The following is a 27,064-nucleotide window of genomic DNA, read 5'->3' as shown; positions in this document are numbered from 1 at the left end:
ACCATTTATATATGCTCGCGTTTGAAGCTGTTCTTCTGTGTGTAGTTTTGCAAGAAATTTACAGGATTAAGCTCTCATTTCTGTACATTTCATTATTATTTAAACTAAAGATTGAATAAAGTTGTAATCTTTATTATTTATCAATCAATTTATGCAAATCCGTTTATTGTAACTAATTAATATTAGGTGTGAACTTATATGCTTTTGTATATATTTTACAAACATTATTGATGGTTTGCTGATACTCTGATCCGTACTTTGGATGTTCTTCCTCAAAAGCTGTTCCAATCAATCATGACAAAGCATCAAACAATACATAGTCAGAAACAAGCTACCAGTAAACGTTGTACGTACTATAAAATATGACAGTGAAACACGAAAGCTCGCCCATTTCATTTTCTACTTATTCTATTAATGAGTCAATGAGAAGTTGCAAACAGTAACAGACGAAATCCGGAGCAATGAATTCCGTTTACGTAAGTGCAGAAGATAATGGAAGACCCAGAAATTTCAAAGTTATCCATCTTCTCAGCTTGCAGTAAATGCCAACAGAAATTTCGGGTTGCAATAAATTTTTCACCGCGGTTTCTGAATTGAAGCCAAAAGGACTAAAGGAGGACCTACCCACCTCGCAACTGCTCGTCTTATGAGCTCATTTAAGGCAGGCTTCTATCTCACAGCTAGAGCTCTCAGCTGTCCCAATTCTTGTTTTCTCCGATTCATTTCTAGCAAAGGTCCCGCCTTTATCTACTCCCAGCGTCGCCTCTACTCTTCTGGTAAGTGTTCTTGATCACCCAGTTGCCCTTCAACTCTCTCTCTCTCTCTCTCTGTATCTGTAAGTGTTCTTGGAGTTAAGGTAAGTGATGTAAATTTTTAAGCAGTTTGTGATTGGTGATTCGGAGTTTAATTTCGTGATGTTTGGAGGAGAGGGAATTCTGGTGTGGGTTACTTTTAGGATCAAAGTTTTCCAGAAATGGTGGTATTTTAATGGTGATGGAGGAATATCACTGTTTGGAGCTGGGGAATGCGATTCTGTTATATTTGCCTTCCCACAAAAAGGCGAAATCCCTGGCTTGCTTTGAGGGCCCCACACCCTGGCCCGACAGGATAGTCGGTGGAGGACGATTCTTTTATATTTAGTCCTAAATCTGTAATCTTTTGTTAGGAGGGAGGTTCTTGATGGTGTGCTTTTTGTGCTTCAAACTTTCCTAGATGTTTCTTTCTATTGATTTAATGATGTTTAGCAGTTGAACAAAAAATCAGTGAAGACATATTGCAAATGAATTGTTGATCTTTAAAGTTATTTCCTTCTTGATCTTTTAGTTCACATTTGTTTAGCATTCACAAGTCACATTGTGGCAGTGATCATGTATTTTCATTCTCTTTAAATTTGGCCGAGGCAAACGTTCGTTTGAAACAGAAAGACTTTCATCAGGATAAATTTTCTTGGATGGTAGTTTTAGTCTATTAAATCATCAAAATCTCACAAACAAGAACATTGAGTTATATTAGATAAACGCATGAATATTGGGTTCCTTAAACTGTTAGTAGTAAAGCAATTTTGACATTTTTACTGGATCTTGAAGCATCTTTTAATTTTATTCCTTTTATAGCTCAAAAGAGTAGCATATATATGGATCTGGTTAAAGAAGTAGCCAGCAAAGGGCCTGATTCCTTTGGGAGTATTGCCATAAAGGCAGATCAAAAGTGCTTCAGTTACCTTCAACTGATCTCGTGTGCTAAGGGGATATGCAGTCTGTTAAGCAATCTTGATCTAAAAACTGTGAGTTCGAATTAACTAACCTCTTCTCTCCTGATACATATAATAGTGTGAATACCATTATAATCTTCAACTGCAGTTGTATGTTACTCAAATTGTTGCTTCTCTATTTAGATTTTCGTTTGCATACTCATTGATAACGGTTGCCTGCAAGAGAAACATGTTTTTCTTTTTTTTGGTTAAAATGCTGTTAATTCAGCTACCTCAAGTCCATTGATGCAACCTTTTCGGTTTTTCTGTATGGTTAGAATCAAAAAAATCATCCCTTTCTTGCAGGAGGATAACATAAGGCGGAATAATGATCTTGGTGGGGCAAGGGTTGGAATTGTAGCCAAACCCTGTCCGGAGTTTGTTGCTGCAATTCTCGGGATTTGGCTTAATGGAGGTGTTGCAGTCCCTCTAGCTCTGAGCTACCCAGAAGCTGAGATCCTGCACGTTATGAACGATTCGGTTTGCCCTCTGCTTCCTAAATATACTTTCCAAGCTAGCTCACATGCTTCAAAGAAGCAAATCTACCTTTCTTCTCACTATGAATCCTCATCTCTATTTGACTGCTAGGATATATCTATGATTTTGAGCACCGAAGATCACCAAGAACTTATGGAAAATGTCGCTGCTAAAACTGGCGCTCAGTTATCTCTCCTTCCTACCATTCCCAGTGTGCATCCACTACCATCTGACGATGGAAATTCATTGCAAATTGAATTCTCTCACAATGTAAAAGGTTGATAAGATAAGATATCTTTCTTGTCTGTGTGGTTTACTTTTTTAATTTGCAGGGAACAGAAATAATGCATCTTCATCATAACTTCATATTATGATGCAGGTGAGGATCCAGCACTGATATTGTACACCAGTGGAACAACGGGGCGGCCAAAAGGAGTCGTCCACACACACAAGAGCATCCTAGCACAGGTATTTCTTTCTCATGACCTTATGTTTCTGTGTTTCCCGTAGGGGCAATCAATAATAGCTTGCACAGAACGAAGCTTTCTTGATTTTCCTGTGGAGTTACACATTCTACTTGTTCTCTATATATTCAGGTCCAAATGCTAAGAGATGCGTGGGAATACTCATCCGAAGATCACTTCCTGCATTGTCTACCCCTACATCATATCCACAAATGCCATTATTCTTTATCTTTCACTCATTTGCTTTATGTTCTTGTCACCTCTGTTAGTTGCTTTTACGCTATTCCTTAACTTCGACTTTACATGTCCATGGGCTTTTCAATGCTTTATTTGCCCCTCTCTATGCAGGCTCCAAGGTAACAACTTCTATAGATCATGTTAATGTACTTGAAACTTCGATAATTTGTAGGTTTCACCTACGACATTTGTTTTGCAGGTGGAATTTATTCCAAAATTCAGCGTGAGGGGAATTTGGCAGAGATGGCGTGAATCGTATCCAAAAGATGGGGCTAAAGCCGATGATGCCATAACTGTATTCACTGGTGTAAGTCTCCAGCTAATGAACATTTTTGCCCCGTTCTTTCTTTGCCTGTAACTCTGGAATATCTTCCATGGTGCAACTTATATTGCCAACATATATATAGGTTCCTACGATGTATACACGACTGATACAAGGCTATGAAGCTATGGACCCGGAATTACAGTCTACTTCTAGTTCAGCAGCAAAGAACTTGCGCCTTATGGTAATAACCTTTCTTCTTCTTCTTCAGCCTCTCCATTATCTTCACTTTTACGGTTTTACCTATTGAATGCCTTATTTCCAGATGTGTGGCTCATCTGCACTTCCACTTCCCATCATGCAACGGTGGGAAACAATCACCGGGCACACCTTATTAGAAAGATATGGCATGACTGAGGTAGATGCACTTGTTTTTTTAACACTACTTTGTGAATTGATCGCTTACTACTTATTTCCACTCTCACGTTTTGTAGTTTGTCATGGCAATTTCCAATCCCCTACGAGGTAAACGCAAAGGAGGTACTGTTGGCAAGCCATTTCCAGGCGTGCAGGTAAGACCATACCCTTTCTGCAACAATAAGTCGTAACAATCAATACTCATTTCTGGGTTTCTGGTAGGCCAAGATCCTTTCAGAAGACGGGAGTGTTGATGATGCAACCGGGGTGGGGGAGCTCTGTATAAAAAGCCCTTCTTTGTTTAAAGGTTATTGGAAGCTTCCCGAGGTATGCTATGCTCTATATATACTGCAACTATTGCATTCGGTTTTTGGGATTGATCTTTTGTGTTTGAATTTCATGGTTATTGTGAATTATTATTAGGTAACCAAAGATTCATTTACAAATGATGGATTTTTCAAGACGGGAGATGCTGTAAGAGTGGATGAAGATGGATACTTTGTCATTTTGGGGCGTATGATCGAATTCCTTACACATACAGAACATTGCCAAATTTTGTTTGCTTATCATATATTCATATATAGATCTTAACATTAACTAACACTCTCCCATCACGTTTTTCAGGTACAAATGCAGATATAATGAAGGTTGGCGGGTATAAGCTCTCTGCACTCGAGATTGAAGCAGTTCTTCTCGAGGTTTGCCATTTTTCTTACTCCTTCTCGAACAATCTATATATACTGCAAACTGCTCTTAGACAAAGATGTATATAATCAAAGGTACAATAATGTTTCATTTTCCATAAATTTAACAGCATCCAGCCATCTCAGAGTGCTGTGTGCTCGGCCTACCAGATAAAGACTACGGGGAGGCTGTGTGTGCAATAGTTGTGGCCGAGGCAGAGCTCAAACAGAAGCTCGAGCTAGAATCAAGCGAGTCTGTCCTCACCTTGCAACAACTCTCTGCTTGGGCTAAGGAAAAACTCGCCCCATACAAGGTATGGTTTTTCGCCACTTGCCCTCAGCTCGGGACATTATATTTTTCTTCAAAAATATTGTTGTTACGTTGTTGTTTAATTTGCAGATACCAACTGCTCTTTATCTGTGGGATTCACTGCCTCGTAATGCCATGGGAAAGGTGATCAAATTAATTATGTTTTCACAGTAATTCCATATGATCAACACAAGAATTTAGCTAGTTTGTTGAATATAATTGTTTTTCCATTGATATATATTAGGTGAACAAGAAAGAGCTGAAGAAAATTTTGGTTGATGATGATGGGATGAAGAACAACTGAATGATGGATTAAGTACAAATGTAATGGAGCTCTTGAATGAAGCCTTATGCACTCTCACTCGATTGAAATTAAAGTAAAACACAAAAATTCCTATGATTTTAAATATGTAATATTTTTTAGTGAAAAAATGTAATAATTTTTTATGTGTTAATAAATATTACATTTTTGCTAAAAGATATTTCACTGTTATTTATTGTGGAAGCATTTCATGTAATGGGAACTTAATTGGAATATGATGTTTTGAGGAGTACAAGGTTTGGATTAGACGATGTAAGCATTTCAAACTTCAAAGGTAGGGGCCTAGTCTGTTATTATTGTATATTTAGATAATAATCATATATTTGTGTCTCCAACTTTTTTTTTTCTTTCTTTCTTGAATTGGTCTAAACATTGACATGACATGTCATGAAAATACTACATGAATTTAGGTTTCAAAATACATATAAGTTCAATATATATATTGCAGTTACTCTCATTCTGACTTAAAAAAATGAAATTCAAATAAAATATGATTGATCATGATGCATTTTCATTTAAATTGCGTTCGTGTTATTTTCTTTAATTATGTAGTGGACAAAAATGTGAAAAGAAATATATAAATTTGCACTATGCAGTTGATCGAATCACATATCTCATATCAGTTTTATGTGTTCATTAATTATTTATAAATTGATGAATTTTAAGATTAAATTAATCAGTCAGAAGAAAAGGTATCAATTATTGAGTGGACAAAATGAATGAAGAAGATCATATATAGAAGTTTTTTATAGAATAATGATGAATGCATATATTGGATGAAGATTATGGTAATATATAATGGGCGTGCGTTTGGGCACTCTAATAAAGGTGTCACCATCATGCTTTGATTTCCAAAAATGAAATAGAGTAGCTTCTAGAGATCTCTTTTCATTAGTGAATTAAAGCACAAAAGGACAATAAATTCATCTTTTTCTTATTTAAGCATCATCATCTCATCATTATTTTGTATATTGACCACATATTAAACTATATATAGGATATATGAATATATGAAAAACCTCAGTTGAATTAGTCATGATTAACTTTTTTTTTTTTTTTTTTTTTTTTGAAAGTTACTGGTTTTTTTTTTTTTTTTTTTGAAAGTTACTGGTTCTATTACATTGTAGTATCTGTTCATATACTTTCTCAACCTACTGAAACACAAAGAACCAATAACGCCTCCACTGAGGCTCAAACTCATAATCTTCCAAATGAAAGTCCAACCCGAATACCATTAGACCACATAGTCCTGGTAGTCATGATTAACTTAATAACTATAAAATTTCAAATTTAATTCAATGTGAGAATTGTCTATTGGTCTTTTTGATTTAAGTCGATCAGCTATGTGCAACCTAATTTGATTCTTTATCAGTTAGAGTAATAAGACGAATTTCTCTCAAAATACATTTTTTATAACAATCAACAATTACGAATTATAATTTTTTTTCATAAATAAGGATATATATATATGTATATATATATATATATATATATATATATATATATATAGTAGCGGCTATAGACTTTCCAGTAATTCAAACTTATATATTGTATAGCATCTTGAATGAACCCTGCCCTTTTTAATCATAGCATATCATCTTTTCTTAGTGGAACTCCAAAGTGGAATGACCACCCTTTTTAATCATTGTATATTTGTATTAACAAAGCGCTATATATGTACCTAGGGAAGAAATCAAGTGAGGGTGGTGCTTCCCGTGCAATTGTGCAGATAGACACACATTAAGCATCACACTGGCACACTTTGAGTATACAACACACGCACATTAAACACACAAACAAAATACATTCAGAACACAAACTCACGCACCTTAAGCGCAAAAGTTGCGCATCTTAAGCACAACCCTCACGCACCTTAAGCACAAAACTCATGCACTTTAAAGTTTCAACAACAACTTACACAACAACTCACATTAAGTACACACTCACGCACATTAAGCACAAAACTCACATACATTAGGCACAAGAGTCACGCACTTTAAGTACAAAACTCATGCACATTAAGTATTACACACTCATGCACATTAAGCACAAACCTCACGCACCTTAAACACAATACTCACGTACATTAAGTACAAAACTCGTACACATTAATCACCCGCACAACCGCACGAAAAACATTCACCCACGTTGAAACTTAAACCTATGTACCTATATAGGTATCTTTTATGGTGTTCATTTGGTATAATATATATCATATCTAATTATATCATGTTGTACTATTTTAATACCTATATAGGTATCTTTTATGGTGTTCATTTGGTATAAATATATATCATATCTAATTATATCATGTTGTACTATTTTAATATCAATGTTAATAATTAATCTACACTACAATGTAACTTGATATAATACATTTAGTTAGGGCATCCTCAATAGTGTGAAGATTTTGAGGGAATTTTACAGGTATGATTAGCAAAGAGAAAATGAGAGGGGAAAAAATCAAAATTAAAATCTAAAAAAAAATTAAAAAAAAATAAAAAAGAAGAATTACGCGTCCGAGCGGGCGCGAGAGTTGTGCCTCACATCATTCTCCATTGGTGGCCCCACTTACCTGCAAAATCCTCAAATTAGCAGGACCACCAACCCCTGTCTCTCCTCTCTTCTCCGGCCACATGCCCATTTTTTTTCTTACTTGTGCAAAATCTCCCGGCCTATTGGGGATGGCCTTATGAGTAATTCTACATGTACTCTCAAATTATACTCCTATTTTGCACTCCATTATGACATGACATGCTTTGATTGCTTAATTTAGTAGGGGGCCATGATGTTTATCCATTCTTTTTCTTTCTTCCTCTCATCAAATTTGAACACTAGTGGGAGTACAAATTGGGAGTATGGTTTTGAAAGTACATCTAATATTTTTGTTTAGTTATACCCAATACTATTTGTTGAGCCTATAATATATAAACATAAATGTGCAATCCAACTATCAGCTTAGATTTTTAGTTGAAATGTAACATATACTTTAATTAATTTAGTAATAGAGTCATTACATGTGTTGTTTGGAGCACATCAAAGATAAGTGGCTCACACACATGAGGGACATGTTGAGCATATAACTAGGGGTGTCAATACGGGCCGGCCCGCCCCACTGCGGGCTTTTTATTTGGCGGACTTTGGCGGGCCGGCCCGCGAAGCCTGCGGGTTTGCGGGTCTCGCGGGTTGGCCCGCGGGCCATTACTTAAATTAAAAAAAAAATATTAAATAGTATATAAACATGTTAAAACCGCTTGAAATATGGCACCGGAAACCTCCATAAAATCCATAAATCTCGCCCAAATCACCCGGATCGATACCGCGCGTTCAACAGAACTGTAGACGGGTGATCAAATCACGGGTTCAACAGCACACTCGATTTCTCTCTCGGCTTCAGATTTTCCCTCTACAATTCCCGTCTGTGTATAACACATATATAAATATGTATGTTTGCTAGACTTGGAGGCGATTTAGTAATTCATAAATATGTATGAATTGATGATTTAGTTTTAGTAATTATTTGATAGAGTTGGAGGCGGATGGTGACGGGAGAACCGAAGAACTACGTACTGTAGGAATTATTAAATTAAGGGGGGTGTATTCAATCATGACTTTCATAGAGTTTTAAAGACTTTTATGAACTTTAAAAGTTTGGAGGTATTCAATTCAAACTTTTAGAGAGTCTTTAAAAGTCAGGCGGTATTCAATCAAGATTTTTAAAGAGTCTTTAAAAGTCGTGTGGTATTCGATTAAGACTTTTAAAGAGTCTTTAAAAGTTATGTGGTATTCAAAAAGTTATGAACTTTTGTAGACTTTTTAATTTTAAGACTTTTGTAGACTTTTCCTTCTCAAATATAAATAGTTGAAATCCGACCATCAACCCCAAGATTTCAAATTTTCTCTCTAACAACTTTGAATGTTTTCTCTCTCTATTTAAACTCTATTTTTTCTCCCTATTTAAACTATATAAACCTATCTAAATTCAATGAAATTATTTTTTTCTTCATTATCCTATATTTTCCTCATACCTAAACTCTACCAATTTTTATCTCTCTCCTACACTTTAGAATCTTCATCTAAAAATTTGAAATAATATTTTTTTACTTCATTATTGCTTGTTTATATCAATTTTTATTTTTTTCTATGAATTTTTTATCCCTAACTTTCTCTAATTCTCCCTAAATACATGAACAAAGTAAATTTTTAATCGTCAAATTTTAGTATATGTTTCATAGTATTCATATAAATACTTATATATTTTGATTTTTATTCTTTTTATGTTTATATTCGTAATATATATATATATATATATATATATATATATATATATATATATATATATATATATTAACAACAGGTTACTACGAATAGCGAATTACTGTTCGCAACAACAATTTAGGATTGCAAACAGTAGCACCTTGTTGTTGTTTGCAATCTCAAATTGCTATTACAAATAATAGCTCTTTGCGTGATGCCTAGCAATATATCAAGTATATATATATATATATATATATATATATATATATATATATATATATTATTAATATTATATTTTATTTTTTTATTTTATGCAATTTGTAATTATATTTTTAAATATTTTATTTGATCAAGTCTTTTATTATAAATTTTATTGTTCAATATTGTTATGAATTTCTAATGAAATAGTTTTTTTTATGTTTATTAATAATATATATAAATAATTAGCATATAAGTCTCAGTATACTATGGATAAAAATAATAATGTTGAGAATGTTCATGTGAGGGAAGAACTATATAATAAGAAGAATTTTATGATATATTATAAATGTTTTGTAAGAAAATTGTAAATGATAAGAATCAAAATCATTGAAAGTTTGTAAGGATGTATTCAATTTAGAATTTCAATGACTTTTGTAGACTTTTTAAAATAAAAAGTTGATAAAAGTCTATGAATGTTTTTTATATAGACTTTTATAGAGTCTTATAAAGTTTTAAAAAGTTTTGAACGACTCTATGAAAGTCAATCAAAGTTTATTAAAATCTATCATTTTAAAAGTCTTTAAAACTCTACAAAAGTCATGATTGAATACACCCCCCTAAGAATTGGCGAAGGATTATTGAATTATTGGATTTCTCCCCTTCTACGTATTCTTAGATAGTTAGATCTACACATTGCCTAAGAATTAAGATATTATATATATGACACCCCTACATATAACTATCAGTTATGGGTATTGATTATCGAACTGACGTACTTTTTTTTTTATTTTTGGGTGATATTGGTAGTTAAATACTCTCATATAGTCATATATATATATATATATATATATATATATATATATATATATATATATATATATAGGGTCATTTTGCCGGTGAGGAAGAATTTGAACATGGTTTCCCTGAAAAAGAAATGTCTAACATGGGATACAAAAGAGGGAAATTGTTTTTCCCTTATGCGAAATTGTACTTTTGGTATGTCGCCTAAGGGAAAGACAATTTCCATGTCTATTTTTGATATACATTGAACCACCGCATTTGTGCAGTATTTACGTATTAACGTCGTATTTACTTAAAAATCAACGTATTTACTTATAAAACAATGTATTTATAGGTTTAAATTAACGTATTTACGTTTGAACGATCGTATTACAATTTTTTTAGAAAAAAAAAAAAGGCAGAATAAACGTTAAATAAATTAAGGTGTTCGATTATTTTGTTGATTTGATGTTAATTAGTAGAAGGACGAATAAATAATTGATGCAAACTCCTCAAATAATTTAGCTATTGTGATTGATGTTGTTAAACAAAAAAATATTGCAGTAGAGAAATTAATTATCAAGATCTCAACATGAAAGCTAGACCTATATTTTGACACATCGTTAACTTTTTTCACAGAACAGTGGGAAGAAATAACAACACATTTTAATATTAATACAACCGAAGACGATGTCGTTTTATTCAGTTTGGAGGACAACAGTGTTCTACTGTTGGTCATTGGTGCATGTCATGTTGAAAATATTTATCCATGGTCGGTTAAATATTTCATTAATGACCATGTCTATGGTGAACTTTACACTTTAGACGTATAATAATAATCCTGTTACACGTTTCGATGATTTTATTATATTGTACCTATGTTTCACTTTTAATTATTATTTTTACTTGTATTATTGTCTACTCATAAATTTTTTACTAAATATCACGACAATTTTATATTTAAATATTTAATTAACAACACAACATTATTATACAAGAGAACAAAATTAATACGGCATTATTATACAAAATTACTAAATTAATACAGTTAACACGGCATTATTATACACAATTACTAAATTAATACGGTATATAGCTTTATAAATACGTTAATGTTTATGTTGCCAAACACTTAGGCGAAATTACAAAACATCAATTTCGCCTAAGGGAAAGGCACTTTCCCTGATTGGTATCCCAGTTTGGGAATTTTCCTATTTCGAATCCCACGCTCAATACTTTCCCCGATGAGTTAATGATCCTATATATATATATATATGTAGTATGATGTGCACATCGCGTAAGGATTGCGAAAACAGCACCCAAAAAGTGGGTTTGACCATTTTCATTTTCATGGTATAATTCTTAAGAATGATGAAAGACAAAGGAGATTGATGAGACCACTGCCCACAGCTGTAGTACTGTGTCTCCAATTATTACTTCTTTTCCAATATGTAAACTTTTCCAAAAATACTGTTAAAATGAACCAACTGATTAAGCAGAGAATTGATAAGCTAAGCAAGATTAATTAATAATGTATGATATAGTGATCATCATTATATATATATTCATCAAATGATGATATACATATATGTATGATGATCTGATCCGATGATGGGGACGAGCTGGTAGCTTCAATTCGCTGCAGTTCATGCATGCATGCATGCATTATGCATGCTCGAATATAATTAGAGTGATGATGATGTTAAAAGCCTCCGCCGAGAGCGGGAGCCCAGTACTCAGCTCCTCCATTAATGTCGCTTCCCACACCCACATGTTGATCGGTGCATGACAATGGAACCAAGCACAACCCTCTACTCCTCAAATCCCCTCCTCCTTTTTCCGCTGCAGCTTCCTGCCATTTCACAGTTTTCACTCATTAGGTGATTGTAAAAAAATGTTTAGTAAATTAACGACTAGTTGATAGCTGATTGTAGAAAAATGTTGGGACATATTTTAATATGATATTAGAAGAATAACAGTGCAACCCACCAAAGAAGATGGTATAATATAAATTATTAGTCCAAAGAACCAAGTTTGGTGAATATAGCATGTGTGTGCGCTGTACAAAATGCGTGCAAAGCAAAGTAAAGGTGGCATCATCATCATACTCATATTAATATATCATAGTTTTACTTTAGGGGATTGAGGGATCCAATAAAGCAAGTTGCATTGGGTTGGATGACTATTCCAAAATTAAACTATGCTTTTTCTTCTACTCACCATATAATTATTAACCAATTACTCTAATGCTATTATTACTCATGCGCACGTGTATCAATCCACACACTTCACATTTTACGAGAAAAATTCGCAACTATACAATAGACGAACAAAATAACCATGTGTGACAAACTTGACTAAGAGAGTATTGAATGTGCGAGAATTATACTAGCTCGACTCATTTAACCACTTCTTTCGAAGCATAAAATCATATCGACTAATTTAAATTCTTAAGAATTAATTTTTGCTCGATTTTAATTCAGTGTTTGATTTTTCATTCTAAAAATGTCAAAAATAAAGATAAAGTAGTAAAATCAACGGTTTTGATAATAAGCAAACCATACACAGTTAACATAGCCATACACACCACATATGATTTTATCACTTTACCCTCATTTTTAACGTCTCAACTCTAGCCTCTAAGAAGGAAAATCATGTGACAAACTAAAATCAAACAAAAATCAATACTAGGTGTGATTAAAATTGATCAATTATATAGTCGAAGAACAAAATTAGAACTAAAGTCAGAAGACTATTTCTAAAATTAACTCTTCTTTAATATCTTGAATCATAATTTTTAAAACAAGTAACATTTAATATTTAAAAAAAAAAAAATTTAAGGGTCAACCTTAAAGGAAAAGGTTGCTAAATTCAAATGTGGGTATCCCCAACATCATTAAAAAGTAAGTGGCTAGCTTTAAGAATATACGCTTTTATATTCCCACCACATATATATAAGAAAGCAGATATGATTATTATGAGTGAATTATCATAGCCACCCATTATTCCTCAAAACTAGCTTAGTGAAAATGAATCTTTGGTGCTGCATCGGAAAGTGTGAAAAGTGCAGAAATTATTATTATTATTAAATAGAATAAAAATAAAAATAAAAAACTTACAGATTGTTGGTGAGTGTGCGCCATGCTTCCTGCTGATGCATTGCCCAAGTATGGGGAGCTTAATGCCTGCATAACAGTAGTCACAGCTCTGCTGTTATAAATAAAGAAGAAAAAAATTTCTTTTTAATTTTTTTAAAAAATTATTATTATTATTTTCTGAAATGGTCAGGGAATAAGGTTTTTATTATGAGAAATAAAATGGGAATTAATTAATAAAGTAAAAAAGGAATGGAGATGAGACCTGAATTTGAGTGTGGAGGAATCTGATGTAGCCAATAGCTTCTGACAAGACGGAGGCCGTGTCAGTCTGCAAAAGAGAAACATCAAACATGCCATTGCCCTCAAAGTCATGAATGTTCACCACCTAAAGTCTATTCTTTCTTTAAATTTCTTCATTTTTTTCATTTCATTTCTTTGATGTTTCAACTTTGAAGCAGCAAGCAAGCAGACAGCCCTTGCCCTTGATGGGTTACGTTTCTGACTTTGTGCGGATTACTAAAGTTAAAGCAAAAGGAATTTTTATCGGTTTCTTCTTTATAATATTATTTTTTTGTGTACCGAAGAAGACTAATCCCTCGCTGAATTGTAAACACTTCTTTTGAATGGAACAGCTGACCTGAAGATTTAAAGTTGTTCCATACTCAAAGCTAATGATAGAACCTTTGACCTTTGGTTAAGGATATAGATGAGATCTTTATAATATTATAAATCTTTTTATATATGCCTTTTCATCTCTAACTCTATCATCTATCTTGATATTCTCATACCGTCCAGTCTCATTATAAACACTTATGCAATAACGCTCTTAAAAAAATTGTCTTTCAAGGAAGACTCATCTCAATAGGTCTTTATCCCAAGAAGTTATGACACTAAGCTAACTTGTATAGACAAATTCTCATGTATGTGTGTGTGTTTTGTTTTGTTTGAAATATTAACTTACTAACCTAATAATTTAGAGTAACTTGTAAATGAACTGCTAATGTAACTACGTAGTAATAAAAAAGGTGACACTTAGAGTCAACAAAGAAAGTATTAACTTACCCATTTTTCTAAACCTCATCCCAACTAAGATAAACTCTCCTATGACATTTCAATGATTAAGTTAGTCTGATTTCAATACATTGATCATGTATTTCCTCTTTTTTTTAATCGTTTTTTTAGGATAACGAGGGAACGAGATAAATCGTACCATGCATGATGATGACCTGATACGACATACTCAATCAAGAGAATATTAGCAAAAATTAAACTCTTAATAACCTTTTAGTACAAGAGTCATGCATGTTCTACCCACTCAACTACATCTTTCTAGATCGACTTTCTTTTTCTCTTAATTAGTTGATGAGATGGAGTATATATGTAGAAATTATGGGGTGAGCAATGAATATACCCAAACTGCTGCAAGGCACTAAAAGAAGAAAATAGGAAGGTAAATTCACCTTTCCAAATGGGGAAACAAGTTGGTGAAGAGCTGTTATTCTATCCCCAAGCTTCTCTTTCCTCACCTGCTTCAAATCAATTCAATATAATTAGCTAAATTTCATATAATTTTGTAATTCATAAAATTTATTCCTTCAATTCATTCCTCCGTTACTAATAAAAATATATATATGTACAACTTTACGTCATCATCACTGTAAAAATTCCTTCATAAATTGATACCCAACATTTTCAGTGTCCCTTTAATGTGAACATGCAGATCAACATATGTAGAGCTAGATTAGAGCAAATGCAAATTGAAGACGTAAAATGAGACGAATTAAATGGACACAAAAATTAAATTTAGAGATGGATCGGAGATGGTGAAACCTTTAGAGATGATTGGGTTGAAGATTGATGAACCCTAGCCTTCTTGGGTGCCCCTCCACTACTAGTGCTTGTGCTGTTACACTGTCAAAGCAAAACATTCAATTCCTACTTCAATTCCATCATTTTCAAACAAATTATATAATCCATTTTGAATTTTTTCTTAATTTTAGATTACCTGGGAGGAATGGTGAGTGTTGACGATGGCCTCCGGGGGCTTAGGGCAACTGCGGTGACCGGAGAAGATGAGAACGTTGTTGTTGTTGTTGTTGTTGCCGGCGCTGTCCCTGAACGCCGTCGTGACGCAAGAGCGCGGCGAAGAAGAAGAAGAAGCAAATTCTTGGTGGTGATGATGGTGAGGAAGCGGCCTGGGCGGCGCCGCCGCCGCAGCGGCGGCAGTTTGCTGGAAATACTGATGATGATGATCGTTTTCTAGCACGAGAGGAAGAAGAGGAGGAGGAGGATGGTGGTTGTGTCCGTACAGGTGTCCGATTTGAGGGAAATGATCTTCATGCTTAATTACATCAACAACAGGAGCTGTGGAAGATGATGATGATGATGGGTTATTATTATTATTATTATTATTCCCATTGATGATTTGATCTTCCCAAGTCTCCTGCACCATTCTCTTGTACTGAAAAGGACTCATACCAAACTTTTCGTTTTCAGCACCGCCCCTTCATGGATGCACAAAAACACAAACATTAAACCAAAAAACATCAATTTCCATTAATAATACACATTCAATATTCATACTATGTAGCTACCGGCCTATATATACAGTACGTAGTATTCATGTTTCACACATATATACACCAAATTAAACTGTAATGTATGCAGGCAGGCAGGCAGGTGAAACCTGGATAAAGGGAATTACAAAAGTTTTAATTTTAATGGCAATCTCAGCATAAAATTGTATTAATTAAACTAAACAACCTTAATCTTTAATTTGATGAGCTAGCGTTTCTTTTGAGATGAACTGTTGAGGTTGTCGGTTTCCAATAGTAACTGTGTGTGTGTGAACTTCAAAGTAAAGCTACACAGACAACTAGGGCTTTCTGAAAAAGAGGCAGACAGAGAGAGAGAGAGAGAGTTACAGGAGGAGTTGGCTCCATGAGCGTGGAAAATCCTGGGCTGGGTTTTCCGGCATGGAATCGGAAGGTGCATAGAAATGGTGGGACGACGAGGACGGCGGCGAGAGCTGATAAGAAGGAGAGGAGGAGGAGGAGGAGTGGTGGTGCGGTGGGTGCACAGTGCCGGCATTCGCCATCATGCTCCACCAGTTAGTAGGGTTTCCGGCCATCATATCATATCACCCAGGCCGGAAAGAACTCAAACTCCATCATCATCATCATCATCATCATATCAATCTCTAGAATGAACCTCTTTCCAGAATCCAAAATATGGCATCAAATATACACAAGAAACAAAACCCTTTTCTCCTCCTCTTTTAAGCTTTTTGCTCTTTCAGCTACAAATTAAATCAGTTTACTTCTTTCCCTGAAAGAGCACCCAAACGAGGCTTTCCCCAAGCTTTCATAGGATCCGAGTGTTTGCTTTTCTCAGAAACAATAGTACAATTTATGTCCCTCTCAACTATGCAGTAGTAGTAGTCTTTCTTACTTGCGGGCTTCATTTTTATAAGCTTTTATTATCTTTTTCTTCTGTTTTTTCCTCCATCACTTTCCCTTCTTTCCTTCTTCTTTTTCTCTTTTTTTTTTTTTTTTAAATTATTATTTTTATTCATTTTTTCCCTGCTTTAATTTAGCTTTATCTAAAGTGGGGCACAATAGGTTGGTGGGGACTTCTGCCTCCGGAGCGTCCGAAACACCAATGCCTTCTGCACCTTCACTATATTATTCATTATATCATTCTTATTGTTTATTATGTATCCCATCACTCTACTCTGCACTTGCACTATTGTATGTGGTGTTGTGCTGTATCTGCTGGGAAAAAAAAATGAGATTTCGAGAAGACATTTATCGTCTCTCTGCTCAACATATCTGACCAACCTGACAAACTTTCCGTCCATCTATAGATGGATAGAACTTCGTCACCGTGGTGGTGGTGACCTTTCCGTCCACTCTACTGTTGTTGATTTTCTTATGTTGATCAACATCGATAATAGTAACAAACCCTTCATTTCTGATGTTGATACGTAACAAACGCTTAATAATTTCTTATGTTGATAAACATTGATAGCAGTAGAAATAGTTGTATGTAGTGGTGGTAAAGATGGCAGTAGCATTTGATATCACAAAATTGTAGTTGAAGAAAATTAAAGCAGCAAAAAAGAGTGGTGATTTTTGTGAAAATAAAAAAGTGCAGCTAGGAAAGAGAGTATAACACGCACATCTCTTCATCATATTCCTCAAGGATCCTTAGCTATACAATCAAACAAAAAACCAAGGAGGACCACTCGGAGCTATGAATTATATTGGACCAGAATAGTGGTATCAAATATCAATTGACTTCTATAATATCTGAGAAAAGTCGAAATAGATTATGAATGACATCTAAAGATAAAGCTACATCCAACAGTGCATGTAAAGTTTGCAAAAGATGAATGTTTAGTAAAGAGGAAGAGATGCTTTATAAAAAGAATCTTGAATTCTTGATTGCGATTTGTGAGAGAAATGCGGTGTTTTTTTTTTTCTTTCTTTTGGGCAACTTCAATATGGTATCTTCACCCTCAACTCGCCTTTCATTCACTGTTTGATGAAGTCCCTGCAAGCAGTGATGGTACCTGTCAATGGTTGAATCCCGTTAACGGTTCAGACACAATTCTCTCAGAAAAATTAGTTTTCAACAACATTATTAAGCATGTCAAATAGGTTTCAACTCAGGTCCCAAACCAGCATGTAAGTTAATAGACAGAAGAATACTAAGGAACTGCCAAGTACAGTGCCTGTGACAATAACAACTAAGTGAAACAACCTAAATTACATGCATATCTGATTAAGTAAAATGAATACAGAGGATTAGGAGTCCACTTTCCTTTAGACAAAGCAAAAGAGAAATAAATTCTCAGTCCTTAAGACCTATCTTTATCACAGCTCCAAAAAAGAGAAGAAGCTCATAATGGAAGTCTTTATCAAAATCTTCTATTTAATTTTCCTTCCCATTCAGTTTCACATTTATCAACGAGTCTCCAGAAGTAATTTACCATTGGAACCTATTATGGCCTAGATTTTTTTAAAAAAATTTAAATGAAATTCTTCTATGCAATGCTATATGGACATTTACCAAAAAAAAAAAAAAAAAAAAGATGCATAGCTGACATGATAAATAAATATGTTGTGTATCTATACTGACAAAGCATAGCTACAAATGGAATTCTTGGACTGCCAGACAGATGGCATACAGCCTCATCAACTGCAGAATTTGAAGATTTCTCCTTTGAGAGAATGGATCAAGAAAGTCTTTGTGTAGGATGAGTTTAGCAGGGAAAGAAGCAAGAGTGACATTTCCTGAATGTCAAAATAGTCTTTAGAGGAGAGAATGCCTGAATTATATATAATTGTCACCAGAAACATATATGCTGTGTCTGAATCAGTATAACAGGACTTATTAATTACTGCAATTAAAACATATATTACCAGAGGTATCTCACATAAATAATTAAAGATACTAAGTTTGTATTACCATAAACAGCGTCAAGCAGAGAACTCTGTGAAGTTCTTACCTTTTTCACTCATCTCTATGCAAATTCATTAAACCATTTCCAGAAGTAGGCTTATCAACCCAGATGGAGAACAAGTGAAGAACCACATGAGAAACTCAAGGAAAACATCAAATTCTGCCTCATATTGAAATAACATTCCTGGCTAATGCCAACGAAGGAAAAAAGAGAACAAATTAAAAGCATAGTGAAGACTTCTTAAGTTCCACTACTGCATGAGACAATACTTTATCCAATCAAAAAACAAAGAGCGTCATAAGTACCTTCATTAGAGACACGACCATAACCAACTATTTAACATGACTGACATTTCAATGTCAAGCCCAACTATGTCAACCTGATTAATTCTGGATATTGCAATTGGGATTGATGACTACTAAGGGGAAAGAATTCATCATAAAGAAAATCATAACTGCAGTTGGGAATGAAACAACAGAACTTCGTAGAAGTTGATAATAAACAAATTTAAACACTTTGGAAGGGAGAAAAAATGAAGGTTGACATGGTGTAGTGGTCAAGTGCACATAATTTGCAGTTAGTTCAAGCATGATGATATAGCACTTCAAAGTTCACAAAGAGCATAACTCAGACTGCCCTGCTACCGCAAAGATGATTTATTTCCTTTCAATATCATTTGATTATGACTTATGAGGTTCCTGGTCAAGAAGATTGCATTAAGTTCGGCACATTTTGCTATCAGACAACCTTTGTACTATAACAAAGTCTAGTAATTGGCTCTTTTACATTTTGCTGCTTCATCCAATCCAAAATATTATTGAACTCTGCACACAGTCCAAACATAATGAAAAAGATACAACTACAATTGAATTCCTTGATGCCTAGTTTTTGTTTTAGTCCTTCAAAAGCACATCCCGATTCTTTATAGTCAATCTTACCTTAATACGGACAAAAAAAAACATGATAAATAAACCTGAGAACAAAAAGATTAACAGAAGAAATGGAAGAGGAGGAATAGTACCTGGTGAGGTGGAGTGAGAGATTGCCAGAGATGGAGTAATGCTGGGTATGGAGTAACCCAAGCATCTTTCACTTATAGAATAATAATTGGAACATTGTGCACCAACGTAAGACTTAGAAAAAAATACTCTCAGAGTCAAGAGTAATTGGTTCTTCTTTAATTGATATATATAAAAGCGTTTACACAATTAGACTAATTTCTGGTTTTCTTCCTGGGTATAAGCAAACTGCAGTAATGTCTAAACTTGTTGTTTGTCCAGAATGCCCCGAGACAACCTGTGTAATTCCATATCAACCTCATCAGCTTCCTCCTTCATCCCAAACCGCCGCAATCCCTTACTCAACACGATAGCCAGATAATCATCAACTTCAGCGCCGCTCCTCTTCATCAGCCGGTAAACCCTGGCCGTAGATTCCGCCCTCCCAGCTGCAATCAACGCCTTCACTAACTTAACCAGCCCCTTGGAATTGGAACCGTCAAGCTGGATCGCACCTTCACTTTCCAAATCGCAAATCAAACGGTCGATTTCTTCTGTGAATCCGTTCCTAGCCAAAGTGGCAGCCATGTCGGCGTACAGATTCAAGTCCGGCGAGTCGTATTCCAGTCTAAGGGCGGAGAAGACTCTGAGAGCCAAATCGCAGTGCTCTTGACGGAGAAGCTCTTTGTAGGCGGCCAGTAGGTCCGGCTTAAGGAGGCGGGAAATTGTAGAAGAAATACTAGAGTCGATTTCCGAGGGGTTGGTTCTCTGCGCCCGCTTCAGAGCTTGGATGGCTTGGATCGCCTCTGTGCTCAGAATTCGGCCTTTGTAGAGCGGCCCTCGGTTGCTCCGTGATCCGGCGCCACATCGCACCGGAATGTAGCTTCTAGAAGCGGCGGAGGTCACCGGGTGGGCAGTTGTTGACGGTGGATACGAGATGAAGTTGAGACTTGAGCCCAGCGAGGCTGCCATGACCACTGCAATATCGACGCTAGAAGAGGATAAACTGATAAAGTGTATTTATATTCTGAATTTACTGAAACGCCCTTTTTAGTGTGGAGAAGAGAAAAACAGGGAAAATGAGAAATTGCAAAAACTCATCGTCGACAGCAGGATTCGAACCTGCGCAGGCAAAGCCCAACAGATTTCGAATCTGTCTCCTTAACCACTCGGACATATCGACTTGTTGACAAAAGAGCCAAGAAAATTTATAATGATTGAGACAATACTCCCTGATTACTAACCAGGCCAAGCAATAATGTATCAAACAACTATGACAATTTATGTTTAATAATATTGCAGGTAAAGTCGATATGTCCGAGTGGTTAAGGAGACAGACTCGAAATCTGTTGGGCTTTGCCTGCATAGGTTCAAATCCTGCTGTCGACGATGAGATTTTGCAATTTCTTAGGTCGTCATTTCGGTGGCGTGAGTGGTCGTGCATTCATCTTTTAAGAGATGTCTAGGTGCAAATGAGAATTAGTCTTTTAATTTGGTGCGAATTGGAATTAGCACTGTTGTCCTTTAAGAGATGTCAGAAGTTCGAACCCTATCCCGTAATATCTTGGGAATTAGCACTGTTGTCTTTTAAGAGATGTCTGGGTGCGAATGAGAATTAGTCTGAGTATGTACAAACCTCATCTCGTATGGAAAAACCAATTGTCTTTTAAGAGATGTTTGGGTGCGAATGGAAATTAGTCTGAGTATGTACGGACTTAAAGGTGTCTGTCTCCTACAGTTAGGGTCTACTCAGGACAGCTCGTGTTCTGACAAAAAAGTAATAATAATATTGTAGGTGTATGTTAACTAAGAAAATAGAGAAAAGTTTCGCTTTTGATCACCTAACTAATTAATATACATAAATTACATTTGGCCTTTGATAAATAAAGTCATAAGTTTAACTTTATATGAGAAGTGAGAACCGACTATTAACCTTCTAGGTTTGATCCGATCAATTATGTTTAACCTTGAGTAACTATAATTAATATGGACAACATCCATAATCCACCTTCAACTAGTAGCTATCAAAGAAATCAAAAGTGTGTGCAGTGGTTGTTGCACGGCACCTTGCTACCTTGTGTTTGTAATGCCACTGACAATATTATTCATGACTTGATTAGGATTTCGAACCAAATTGCTCAAATGCATGCATCTTATAAATTAGGCTTAACGTTTTATGCCAAGTTGGCCCAATAAAACAACAAAAATCCAATGCAAAATGAAATAGGAAGCCAACTCAAATACCAAAAACTAACTCCCAAATATACTCAAACCGAAAAGAATGATATGAATTGTTAGCTCAATTTTTTTTTTTTAGAGTACTTTGTATAATTATTTCTAAGCAAAAATTTATACCAAACATTAAACCTTGTTCTTTAACACAGTGCATATTTACCAGAGTTGATTATCCAACTTTCTAGTTGCATTACCACTTCATTTACTAACTACTTTAACTATTTGGATTAAGTTTTTATATGTTGTGAATAAGGGTCAAGTAGATCACTGAACAACACGTGAAAATATAATTGGATCATTAAACAATTCAAATCATGCAATTTAACTGAAATTGACACGTATTTTCAATTGTATGTTAATATGGTAGTTAAGTTTTAAAAAATATATTTTAATAATTGACACGTATTTTCAATTGTATGTTAACATGGTAGTTAAGTTTTAAAAAATCTGTTTTAATAATTTTAAATAAATTACAATAAAATAGAAACTCCCCCATCTTCTTCTTGAAAAAGACGAACGGGGCTGAATTTTTAATTGTAATTTATTTAAAATTATTAAAATAAATTTTATTTTTATTTTTTTTTAAGTTAACTGTCACGATAGTGTACAGCCAGTCAACCACAAGTATATGCCATTTCAGTTTAATTACACATTTTTAAATTGTTTAATAAATCAATTATAATTTTTAAAAATTGTATGACCAAATTATAATCTTGTGTATAATTTGATGGGGTATTTAAGCTGTATTACTAATAGAGTTAATTTCACCAAAGGTTCTTTTTCTTTGGTGGTAATTTCAAATCTAGTCCTATATTATCGTGTTTGTCATTTAAGTATTTTAACATCCCAGACTATTGTTTTTGGACACTTTTAGTCATTTTCATGACTTTTCCTATTTTTAGTAATGATATTTTTGTCTCTTCATATTTTTCGTTTGTTATTTTTTTTTTATTTCAACCGGTTTAATTGATTTGGAACTTTAGGTAACCTTTGATTTTTAGTAATCATATTTTTCAACTGATTTTTAGTAAAGTCCTAAATCAATTAAACCAGTTAAAATCGGAAAATAACAAAGAAAAATATGAAGAGACAAAAATGCCCTTACTGAAAATAGAAAAAGTCATGAAAATGACTAAACGTGTCAAAAAAAAATAATCTGAGATGTTAAATGACAAAAATAATAGTCTGTGACTAAATTTGAAATTGTCATCAAAGACAATGGACTTCTGGTGGAATTAACTCTTACTAATATATGTTGCATCTATGTAGGATTAAATTTTGGGGAGAATGGAGATGGCATGAAAGGGTGGCATATATGTATGTATATCCCAAAATTTGTGCAAATTAAACTAATGAAGTAATGATTGGAGCGGCGAATTGAATTGAATAGGCGTGGATAAGCATAAACTTTAGATGGACCAACAAAGTTAAGAAAAATGAAGATAAAATGTCGCCCAATTCCACGACACGAAGAATTTGTGAATGGGATGTCCAAAAACAGGAATGAGTCATGTGGTAGTATATGAGTGGCAGTGGGGGGTATCTTAGCAACTTGGGTATGTATATGCACTGTAGCAATGGTGGGCAGCAGGTGGGATCCATTGGTGCCACGTGGAATGCCTGGATTGGGAGGAAGGATTGGAGAAGATGAAGATGAAGGCACTCGCCGTAATGGGGTGGATGCATGGGCCTACCGTTGATCCAAGAGGAATCCGGACAGATTGCCCCGCCCCGCGCCCGTGGTCGGTAAACCAGATAGCTACTCATTTTAAGCATTTAGTTACGATCAAATTTTTATTGAAATAAAAGTTTTAACTTTGTGCGTATAACATATATAGATTGAATTTGAATTAATCATACATCAAATGCGATAATATGTGATGAAGACATTGAGCTAGGTTGCTAGTATGTACTGGTTGAAGCACGTACAAGTCGGGCAACCTGCATAAATTTCAATCTGCATAGTGGCTAGAATGGAGTTATGTATCAATTTTCGTGGCAACATTTAATTTGATGTCTCATTTCACAAAGTTATAATAATATGTTTTGTGGTCCGAATATTTTGACAAGAAATTTTTAACTTATATTTTATTTTAAATCCTTATTACGATCTAATTTATTATAACAATAAACTATTCTACTTTTACATCTGAGACCGTAAGATATTTCATCAAACAAACCAAATTAATATTAGTTTTAAGAGAGAAGCATTTAACTATTTTTGAGGCTGCATGATCGGTCATTTTCTTACAATCTACGAGTCCGTGCGGCGAATTTTTTATTCCATTTGAGGTGCCCGTTAGACCGGTCCGGCGCATGTTAGCTCTCGTTTTACTACCAAAACAACGAGTAAAGAAAAAGAATCTGAAAAGAAAATATTTTTCTACAAATAAAACAGCAATGAAAGCTTTGCCGGAGTATACGACAGTGATTTGTCGGTAGATAATGCCGGGTTGGTCACAACTTACTAACTTATAGAAGTTGACAAAATTCTCGATTGAATCACAATAGATGAGATGACACGAATTTCTGTATTTTTAATAAATTTTGGATTGAAATAAATACGGAATATGAAAAGTTTTGTGCTTTAAGGAAAAAGAAAATTTCCCGCAGGCCAAACAGTGATTTTGAGTTTACCCGTGTTGTCTGTCCCCTAAGGTGGTTAAGTTTTGCATATTTTGTTTACTGTTTTCGATAAGTTAGAGGAATAATTTTGTTCCTGTTTGTATTCTTTAATCTCCCAAAAATTTGCTTCCCTTTGTTGCAAATTGCATAATACAATAATTGAACAAAAGAAAAGGCTACAGAAAGGCCAAAGAAGATTCTTTTTTTGTATCAAGAAAACCAGCTATTTTTGTTGGGAGAACTCAGAACATAAGACCAAGAAATCAGGCTCTTTCTATCTCTCTCTCTCTCTCTAACTCTTCTTTCAAAGTTGTAAGCAAAGCTGCTTTCTTTCTACCTTATTCTCTCTCGTGTTGTTCATCTAAATACATCCTGCTTGGCTCTCTGCAAGCTGGGTTGAGTATTGTTACCCGTTGTTCTCTTGAAGCAATTTGATGTCTGTGCCACTGGAACATGATTACATAGGTCTATCAGAGGCTTCTTCCATGGAAAGAAGCTCTGAGAAGATCTCATCTTCTGGTTCTTCCTCTACTGTCTGTACAGAGGTTGAAGAAAGCAATGATCTTAACCTCAAGGAGACTGAGCTGAGGCTAGGGTTGCCTGGTTCAGAGTCCCCTGAGAGGAAGGCTGGAGCTGCAGGGGCTGGGGTTTGTCTTTTTGGGAAGGATTTGGAGGATAGAAGTGTGGGGTTTAGCCCTCTCAAGAACTTTGTGTCAGGAGCTAAGAGAGGTTTCTCTGATGCTATTGATGGTTCTGGGAAGTGGAATTTGTCCATGAATGGTGGATCTGAATCTGATTGGGGTAACACAGATGTTCTCTTCTCTCTCAAAGGAGGGAATCCTGGCCCAAAGGACACCAAAACATGCTTGCCAGCTGGACCTCCCATGAAAGAGGTTGCTCCTCCACCTCCAAAGCCTGCTGAGGAAAACAAACCCTCTCCTATAAATGAGAATGTTGGTGCTCCTGCCCCAAAGTAAGCTTTTCTTCTTCTTCTTCTTTTGCAATGTCTTTCTTTTCCTAAATATGAAGTTCTTCTGTTTTACTATTTACTGTTTATCTGTTTCCAACTATTCTTACTATTTGCTATGACTTCTGAATAGTTTTGTGGCTGAAAAATAAGATAAAGAATGGAGCTTTGCTTTTAATTCACTGTCCCACTAATTATTCTTTCCTTTTAGTAATCAAGAAAATAGCACAGCATCTTAGTGTCTCTAGAAGAGATGTAGGCTAGCTTGTTCTTTTCCAATCATATTATGCCATCTTGTTGAATCCCTAATTTGATTGATGAACTGGGCTTGTACTTTCTGCAATTTGTTTCAAGTTACAGGAGGAGGTTATAATAATTGAAGCATGTGCTCCATTTCAACTAAAAGCTAAGCTGATAGTTGGATTGCACATTAATGGCTATATGCTCAACAATAATGCTTCATGGTAAGATTTGATTCATTATGTTTGTAACAGGGCGCAAGTAGTTGGATGGCCACCTGTTAGATCATTTCGCAAGAACACCCTTGCCTCCAACGTAAAGAAAAACAACGACGTTGAGGCGAAACCGGGACCTGGTTGCATTTTTGTCAAAGTTAGCTTGGAAGGAGCTCCATATCTAAGAAAGGTTGATCTTAAAAGCTACGCTAATTATTCGGAGCTCTCATCAGCTCTCCAGAAGATGTTCGGGTGTTTCACAGTTGGTATGACTCTCCCCCTCGTTTACAAAACAGGACAATGCAGTTCTGATGGATTCCCTGGACGAAAGAAGCTCGATGAAACCAACTTAATTGATCTCACAAGTGGGTCAGAGTATGTGCTAACTTACGAAGACAAGGATGGTGACTGGATGCTTGTTGGTGATGTCCCATGGGAGTAAGCCCGCTCTCACCTAATTGTACTTAACCATTTCGCCTCTCCCACTAAAACTCACAACTCTGATCTTTTCGTCATTCTCACAGGATGTTCACCGAGTCATGCAAGAAATTACGAATCATGAAAAGTGCAGATGCCATTGGTCTAGGTACTCGAAATCTTGCCTTTCTTGTTACAATCTTATGCATTGTTGCTGTTATAATATGGTGAAATCTGAATGAATCGAGTCTCCCTTTTGCAGCACCGAGGGCTGCACAGAAATTCAAGATCGAGAAGTGATGCAGGGAATCTCCTGCAAGGAGAATCCAGAGATACTGTGCACAGTATAGGATATTCCTTCTAGTTTTGTGGTTTGATTAGGTGTAACATCCAAAGAATGGAACAACTACTGTGATCAAGAAGATATAGCAGTAACATAGTTGTGTACTCTGAAGATGTAACTTTCAACTCAAGTTGTTAATGCAAACTTAATTAAATAGTTGCTTTGTACTAGACTGCCAAGATTGTATGAAGTTTGATTCTTAACTCCAATCTTCATCCATCCATTACTGTCAAAATTGAGCATTTTCTTCATATATTTCATAGTTGTATTCATGATGCGTTTGTTTGTACACTTAAGAC

General features: G+C 35.0%; 4 protein-coding genes and 2 non-coding genes across 11 annotated transcripts; 3 read left to right on the top strand and 3 right to left on the bottom strand.

Annotated features, from left to right (window-relative positions):
* The first annotated feature begins 380 nt into the window (after positions 1 to 380).
* On the top strand, positions 381 to 5,168 carry LOC109188086 (malonate--CoA ligase-like). Of its 4 annotated transcripts, none has more exons than XM_019338591.1 (17): positions 391 to 776; positions 1,614 to 1,783; positions 2,057 to 2,230; positions 2,339 to 2,504; positions 2,607 to 2,695; positions 2,824 to 2,893; positions 2,995 to 3,047; positions 3,128 to 3,235; positions 3,336 to 3,434; positions 3,516 to 3,608; positions 3,685 to 3,762; positions 3,830 to 3,934; positions 4,031 to 4,121; positions 4,232 to 4,305; positions 4,422 to 4,604; positions 4,691 to 4,744; positions 4,845 to 5,168. In XM_019338591.1, the coding sequence occupies exons 1-17, from the start codon at positions 647 to 649 to the stop codon at positions 4,902 to 4,904; spliced, it is 1,797 nt and encodes a 598-aa protein (XP_019194136.1). In that variant the 5' UTR covers positions 391 to 646; the 3' UTR covers positions 4,905 to 5,168. The 4 variants fall into 4 exon arrangements, with proteins under 4 accessions (XP_019194139.1, XP_019194136.1, XP_019194137.1 ...); XM_019338592.1 differs by having other exon boundaries at positions 395 to 856; XM_019338593.1 differs by having other exon boundaries at positions 395 to 856; positions 1,577 to 1,783.
* A 6,380-nt stretch (positions 5,169 to 11,548) lies between these two features.
* On the bottom strand, positions 11,549 to 16,714 carry LOC109187843 (transcription factor bHLH68-like). 2 transcript variants are annotated; one of them, XM_019338200.1, is made up of 7 exons: positions 16,183 to 16,714; positions 15,264 to 15,762; positions 15,089 to 15,169; positions 14,719 to 14,784; positions 13,521 to 13,586; positions 13,276 to 13,345; positions 11,549 to 12,002 (listed from the first exon to the last, which is right to left on the bottom strand). In XM_019338200.1, the coding sequence occupies exons 1-7, from the start codon at positions 16,389 to 16,391 to the stop codon at positions 11,863 to 11,865; spliced, it is 1,131 nt and encodes a 376-aa protein (XP_019193745.1). In that variant the 5' UTR covers positions 16,392 to 16,714; the 3' UTR covers positions 11,549 to 11,862. The 2 variants fall into 2 exon arrangements, with proteins under 2 accessions (XP_019193745.1, XP_019193744.1); XM_019338199.1 differs by having other exon boundaries at positions 11,549 to 12,012; positions 13,280 to 13,345.
* An 822-nt stretch (positions 16,715 to 17,536) lies between these two features.
* Positions 17,537 to 20,742, bottom strand: LOC109187846. The gene is made up of 2 exons (XM_019338206.1): positions 19,747 to 20,742; positions 17,537 to 19,663 (listed from the first exon to the last, which is right to left on the bottom strand). The coding sequence occupies exon 1, from the start codon at positions 20,693 to 20,695 to the stop codon at positions 19,985 to 19,987; it is 711 nt and encodes a 236-aa protein (XP_019193751.1). The 5' UTR covers positions 20,696 to 20,742; the 3' UTR covers positions 17,537 to 19,663; positions 19,747 to 19,984.
* Positions 20,743 to 20,824: 82 nt separating this feature from the next.
* TRNAS-CGA lies at positions 20,825 to 20,906 on the bottom strand. Its single transcript has one exon. It is a non-coding gene; the product is annotated as a tRNA-Ser (tRNA).
* A 124-nt stretch (positions 20,907 to 21,030) lies between these two features.
* Positions 21,031 to 21,112, top strand: TRNAS-CGA. The gene has a single exon. It is a non-coding gene; the product is annotated as a tRNA-Ser (tRNA).
* A 3,687-nt stretch (positions 21,113 to 24,799) lies between these two features.
* Positions 24,800 to 26,976, top strand: LOC109187844 (auxin-responsive protein IAA27-like). Of its 2 annotated transcripts, XM_019338203.1 has the most exons (5): positions 24,806 to 25,556; positions 26,045 to 26,271; positions 26,302 to 26,443; positions 26,530 to 26,591; positions 26,685 to 26,976. In XM_019338203.1, the coding sequence occupies exons 1-5, from the start codon at positions 25,018 to 25,020 to the stop codon at positions 26,720 to 26,722; spliced, it is 1,008 nt and encodes a 335-aa protein (XP_019193748.1). In that variant the 5' UTR covers positions 24,806 to 25,017; the 3' UTR covers positions 26,723 to 26,976. The 2 variants fall into 2 exon arrangements, with proteins under 2 accessions (XP_019193747.1, XP_019193748.1); XM_019338202.1 differs by having other exon boundaries at positions 24,800 to 25,556; positions 26,045 to 26,443.
* The last annotated feature ends 88 nt before the right edge of the window (positions 26,977 to 27,064 follow it).

This window comes from Ipomoea nil, unplaced genomic scaffold, assembly GCF_001879475.1.
Source record: "Ipomoea nil cultivar Tokyo-kokei standard unplaced genomic scaffold, Asagao_1.1 scaffold1421, whole genome shotgun sequence".
NCBI classification, from domain to species: Eukaryota; Viridiplantae; Streptophyta; class Magnoliopsida; order Solanales; family Convolvulaceae; genus Ipomoea; species Ipomoea nil.
Note: the sequence above shows the minus strand (reverse complement) of the source record. Positions and strands in the feature narration are given on the sequence as shown.

What these genes read in the sequence shown, in the direction of transcription:
- LOC109188086 (XM_019338591.1), top strand. Translation starts at nt 647, where the DNA reads ATGAGCTCATTTAAGGCAGGCTTCTATCTCACAGCTAGAGCTCTCAGC. An exon ending in GCAATCTTGATCTAAAAACT is followed by an intron (nt 1,784 to 2,056) that starts GTGAGTTCGAAT and finishes CCTTTCTTGCAG; the next exon opens with GAGGATAACATAAGGCGGAA. An exon ending in AAAAACTCGCCCCATACAAG is followed by an intron (nt 4,605 to 4,690) that starts GTATGGTTTTTC and finishes TTTAATTTGCAG; the next exon opens with ATACCAACTGCTCTTTATCT.
- LOC109187846 (XM_019338206.1), bottom strand. Translation starts at nt 20,695, where the DNA reads ATGGCAGCCTCGCTGGGCTCAAGTCTCAACTTCATCTCGTATCCACCG.
- LOC109187844 (XM_019338202.1), top strand. Translation starts at nt 25,018, where the DNA reads ATGTCTGTGCCACTGGAACATGATTACATAGGTCTATCAGAGGCTTCT. An exon ending in GTTGGTGCTCCTGCCCCAAA is followed by an intron (nt 25,557 to 26,044) that starts GTAAGCTTTTCT and finishes TGTTTGTAACAG; the next exon opens with GGCGCAAGTAGTTGGATGGC. An exon ending in TGCAGATGCCATTGGTCTAG is followed by an intron (nt 26,592 to 26,684) that starts GTACTCGAAATC and finishes TCCCTTTTGCAG; the next exon opens with CACCGAGGGCTGCACAGAAA.
- LOC109187843 (XM_019338199.1), bottom strand. Translation starts at nt 16,391, where the DNA reads ATGATGGCCGGAAACCCTACTAACTGGTGGAGCATGATGGCGAATGCC. An exon ending in CAACCCAATCATCTCTAAAG is followed by an intron (nt 14,785 to 15,088) that starts GTTTCACCATCT and finishes GATTTGAAGCAG; the next exon opens with GTGAGGAAAGAGAAGCTTGG. An exon ending in TCCTCCACACTCAAATTCAG is followed by an intron (nt 13,346 to 13,520) that starts GTCTCATCTCCA and finishes ACTGTTATGCAG; the next exon opens with GCATTAAGCTCCCCATACTT.